The 4,141-nt window shown below is 40.1% G+C and overlaps 1 protein-coding gene across 1 annotated transcript; it reads right to left on the reverse strand.

The window, feature by feature from the left end:
• Positions 4–3,158, reverse strand: LOC107637485 (protein NRT1/ PTR FAMILY 7.1-like). The gene is made up of 4 exons (XM_016340897.2): positions 2,338–3,158; positions 2,146–2,251; positions 1,299–2,076; positions 4–1,223 (listed from the first exon to the last, which is right to left on the reverse strand). The coding sequence occupies exons 1-4, from the start codon at positions 2,398–2,400 to the stop codon at positions 365–367; spliced, it is 1,806 nt and encodes a 601-aa protein (XP_016196383.1). The 5' UTR covers positions 2,401–3,158; the 3' UTR covers positions 4–364.

Here is a 4,141-nt window from a genome sequence, read left to right on the forward strand (position 1 = left end):
GTTAATTTTTTTTTTTTTTTTTTTTTTTTTTGTCCTTGTCAAGATTTGAAGTTTCCAAAAGGTTGGGACAAAAAGAGTGGATAAATTGCTTCTTCAAACTGTTTTTCTTTTTTTTTTCTTTCTCTCTCATAATAATTAACATGAAAGATGATATTGTGAAACCAAGTCGGTATAAATGAAGGAATTATATTTATTCTAGTCCAAAGAAGAAAATGGCATGTGAGCAATGAAAGCAATCATCCCAATTATCTCGAAATGGAGCAGGTCATGCTTTCTGTCAGTGTGACTAAGTAAATAAAAGCAAGAGGGACAATGGTAAATCATAATGCCTAGAACAGAAAAGAAGTGAATAATTGGAATAAAGTCAAACTTTAGAAACCAGTTGAAGATCCTCGTGTTGTTGGACTTGCATTTCGGTGGTTTCTTCAAGGTTGATGCCTTTGTACCAGCGAGAACAGAACAAGTAGAGGAGAAAGTCCAAAGCAGTGAGCACCGCAAGGAGGAAGAACCACCTATCCATGTGGCCATCATTGAGGTTGTTGGGAATCCAGCCTGGCCTCTCCTCTTTTGCAGTGATATCCATTACGATCAAAATCAGCATGCTGCTGACATAGTTTCCAAGAGAAATTGAAGCCATGCAGAGTGAGCTCCCAAAGCTCTTAATCCCGTCTGGGGCTTGGCCATTGAAAAAGTCCAATTGACCCACGTACATGAAAACCTCTGAGGCACCAACCAGAACATACTGTGGGATCTGGCAGAATATGCTTAGAGAACTGGCCTTCTCCCCAGGAATCACACGTTTGAGCCTTTCTATCTCTGTGATACCAGCTGCAATCATTGATAGCATTCCAATGATTAGGCCAACTCCCATTCTCTGAAGCTCAGTCAGTCCCTTGGGGTTACCGCTCAATCTCCCGGCCAACGGGACCAGAAATTGGCGATAAATTCCGGTGCATAGCAGGACGCTGGTGATATCAAAGACCGACATGCTGGCTGCTGGCAACTGAAACTTTCCTATCTTGTTGTGCATGACATCCCCTTGCTCCACAAAAAGAGATGCCATTTGGGTGAACACAACAGAGTAAATAATGGTGCATAGCCAAACCGGTAACATTCTCAACACGCATTTGGCTTCCTCAACCTGAGTTACAGTGCAGAGCCGCCAGTGATTCTTTCCTTCGTTTTCATCTCTCGGCGTTTTTGTTGCTGCCTTGTCCATGAATCTGCTCTCAACATTTGGAAAATGTTAGAAATAATTCCCATCCAATATGCCTAGATCGAGTTTGATAACTACTTACCCAAAATCTTGGCTGTGCATGATCTTTCTACTCCCTTTGATGGCAGACTCTGGACCATCGACCTCGTGGAGTTGATCTGCTTTGGCGGGATGAAGCTTCCACTTCCTAGTGGAAGCGACGAAGACCTGTGCAACCCTTACGACAGGGTTGCCACAGGGGGCAACGTATCTGTATTTGCGATAACCGGCGACGAAGGAAAGCAAGGCAAGAAGGGCAGAGGCCAAGGAGACGAGGAATCCCATTGTCCACATGCCTGAATTCTCATAGTAGACGAGGATGGTGTTGGAGAAGAGGGAGCCGAAGTTGAGGGCGAAGTAGAAGTAACAGAAGAAGGCCTCTCTTGAGCGGCTCTGATCTTGTTTGTTGCCATCGAACTGGTCTGCACCAAAGGTTGCGAGGGTGGGCTGGTGGCCTCCGTAACCGAGTGCCACCATGTATATGGACACATAGAAGATGGAGACGCCCGTTGAGGAGGGGTGCCTGCATTCTGTGTTCTCGTCTCCGCAGCCAGCCGGCTTGATCAAGAATCTCCTGGACGTGAAAGACAGGAGCCCCAAACCCGCTACAAAGATGACTTGAAAGATAGCGCACGTTCTGTATCGACCCCAGTAGGAATCACTCAGGAATGCGCCTATGAGTGAGCATATGTACACCGTTCCTGTCCACTTGCTCACATTGTTTGCGGCGACCGCACTGTCCTGTCTCAGCACTCTCGTTAGGAACAGAACCAAGTTCACTCCCACTCCAAAGAAGGCCAACGTCGCCAGTGCTTGATTCGCTGCATGCAATGCAAACAATCAGCACATAGATACACACAATTCAAACTAAAAGGCAATTAAGTACCTACCCAGCAATATCCAAGCAGTTTTCCACCCTCCTGCTGGAGTCTCCCCTTTCCCTTCATTTTCGCCAGCTGTCTCTTCCCCGCTGCTTCCATTTACTGCTGCACTTATCTGTTTATCAATAGTCCTATCCTTAGCTTGCGTCTTTCTTGGTTGGGCCATGAAAAAATAAAAAGACAACACAAGCTACAGCTAACCTCGATCTCTTCAACATTGTTGGAGGAGGCAACAGTGAATGGAGCAGCAACTCCTGGTTCCATCTTTTGCGAAACTTAGTGATAGATATGGTGAACTCCTCCGGAACTGTGTCAAGTTCTGGAGATGGCAAAGAGCAGCAAGAAGATCCAGCAATAACGAACGTCAAGATTCCCCGGGAAGACACAGGATTTACCCTATTAAAACTTATTGTCATTTATGGTTTAAAAACTTTCAATTTTTTCCGATACCGGCTCTGCCCTCACTCTAATTAATATCGTCTCACTCACTCTCTCTCTTTCTCTCTCTCTCTCTCTCAATCTCGATCTCAGCTCCGATCCTCTCATACAAACACCACTACAGCATGGACCTGAAACTCACGAAAGTGAAAGCCAAATTGGAACGGAAGAACCTCAAATTTTTAATTATTAATAAAGAAGATGATGAAAACTAGTTATAGAGATCGATGAAGAGATCAAGCATCAAGGTGGTTTGAGGAACAAAAGATAGAAGCTTAAATCTGTTGCTACTGTAACTAACAACACTCCTTGCAATGTTCTCAGACTTCCTCATGTTTAAATACTACGTAGCGTTATGGTATAAAACTGATCCGATATGTCAGGGTCCTCATGGAATGCATGTCTCGGTTTTGACTTTTCAATGGGTTATGCTGTCTCTGGAACCGGTATTCTTGCATCTTCCCGTATTTTTATATGGCTTTACTATTTTCTATGCTTTGACTCAGTTAATCAAACACACAATTTCTTATACAATCCTTCTCTTCTCTTAGTTTAGTTACTCCTATAGAAAACTAGTATCAACTATCAAGCACGTGATATTCACCATTTTAGGGTGAAAATTGCTCAATTTTTATTTCAAAGACATAAATAAGTAAAAAATATTAAAAACAAATGTTTTAAGTTTTATTTAAGGAGGAGAATAGTTCCATACTTTGCCATGCACTTCTTCTCTAAGGTTATTTTTAGGCGCAGACTTTGGCGTAGAATATCTCATTGATTCTACACATGTAAAATAGAAGTGGCAGATGGAGATAAAGACAACTGTCTCAAGGGGGGATAGGATCTGTGATTTGGCAGGAACTCTGCATAAGAGGCTCAGTGGCCCTCACGTAAAGAGGTTAATACTTTGGTTTGGTAATTACATTTTACTAGACTGAGACCTGCGATAAGCCAAGAGATAAATTAATTAAAGGAAAAGTATTAGTAAATAATGAAAATATTAAACAATGTAAATAATAGATATATCAGATGTTCATTTTATTAGTGTATGGATGGTTATTTTAATATTAAAATTTAGAGGGTTAAATTGGAGGTATAATGTGTTTTTATTTAATTAAATTATATAGTATATTTTAATAAGTATTATATTATTTAAAGATTGATTAGATAATATATAAATTAATATTAAATTTAGGGTAAAGTATACTTTTTGTCCCTAAAGTTTAGCAAAAGTTTCAAAAATATCTTTGAGTTTTATTTTGTTTCAATTTTGTACCAGAAGTTTTTGATTTGCATCAAATATACCCCTGACGGCTAAATTTTCAAAAAATTTAAGAGCAATCTAACAATAATGCATGAAAATGATGCTTGATTTGCTTATATTGAGGGTTGTTCTTATGAGATTGTTATTGAATTGATCTTAAATTTTTTGAAAAATTACCCGTCAAGGGTATATTTGATGCAAATCGAAAACTTTTGGGACAAAATTGAAACAAAATAAAACTTAGGCGTATTTTTGAAACTTTTATCAAACTTCAAGGACAAAAAATATACTTTATCCTTAAAT

Source organism: Arachis ipaensis, chromosome B04, assembly GCF_000816755.2.
Source record: "Arachis ipaensis cultivar K30076 chromosome B04, Araip1.1, whole genome shotgun sequence".
In the NCBI taxonomy this organism is placed as follows: domain Eukaryota; kingdom Viridiplantae; phylum Streptophyta; class Magnoliopsida; order Fabales; family Fabaceae; genus Arachis; species Arachis ipaensis.

Coding starts and splice junctions, on each gene's coding strand:
- LOC107637485 (XM_016340897.2), bottom strand. CDS start 2,400: ATGGAACCAGGAGTTGCTGCTCCATTCACTGTTGCCTCCTCCAACAAT. Junction 2,077..2,145: donor AACTGCTTGGATATTGCTGG/GTAGGTACTTAA, acceptor CATTGCATGCAG/CGAATCAAGCACTGGCGACG. Junction 1,224..1,298: donor ATGCACAGCCAAGATTTTGG/GTAAGTAGTTAT, acceptor TGTTGAGAGCAG/ATTCATGGACAAGGCAGCAA.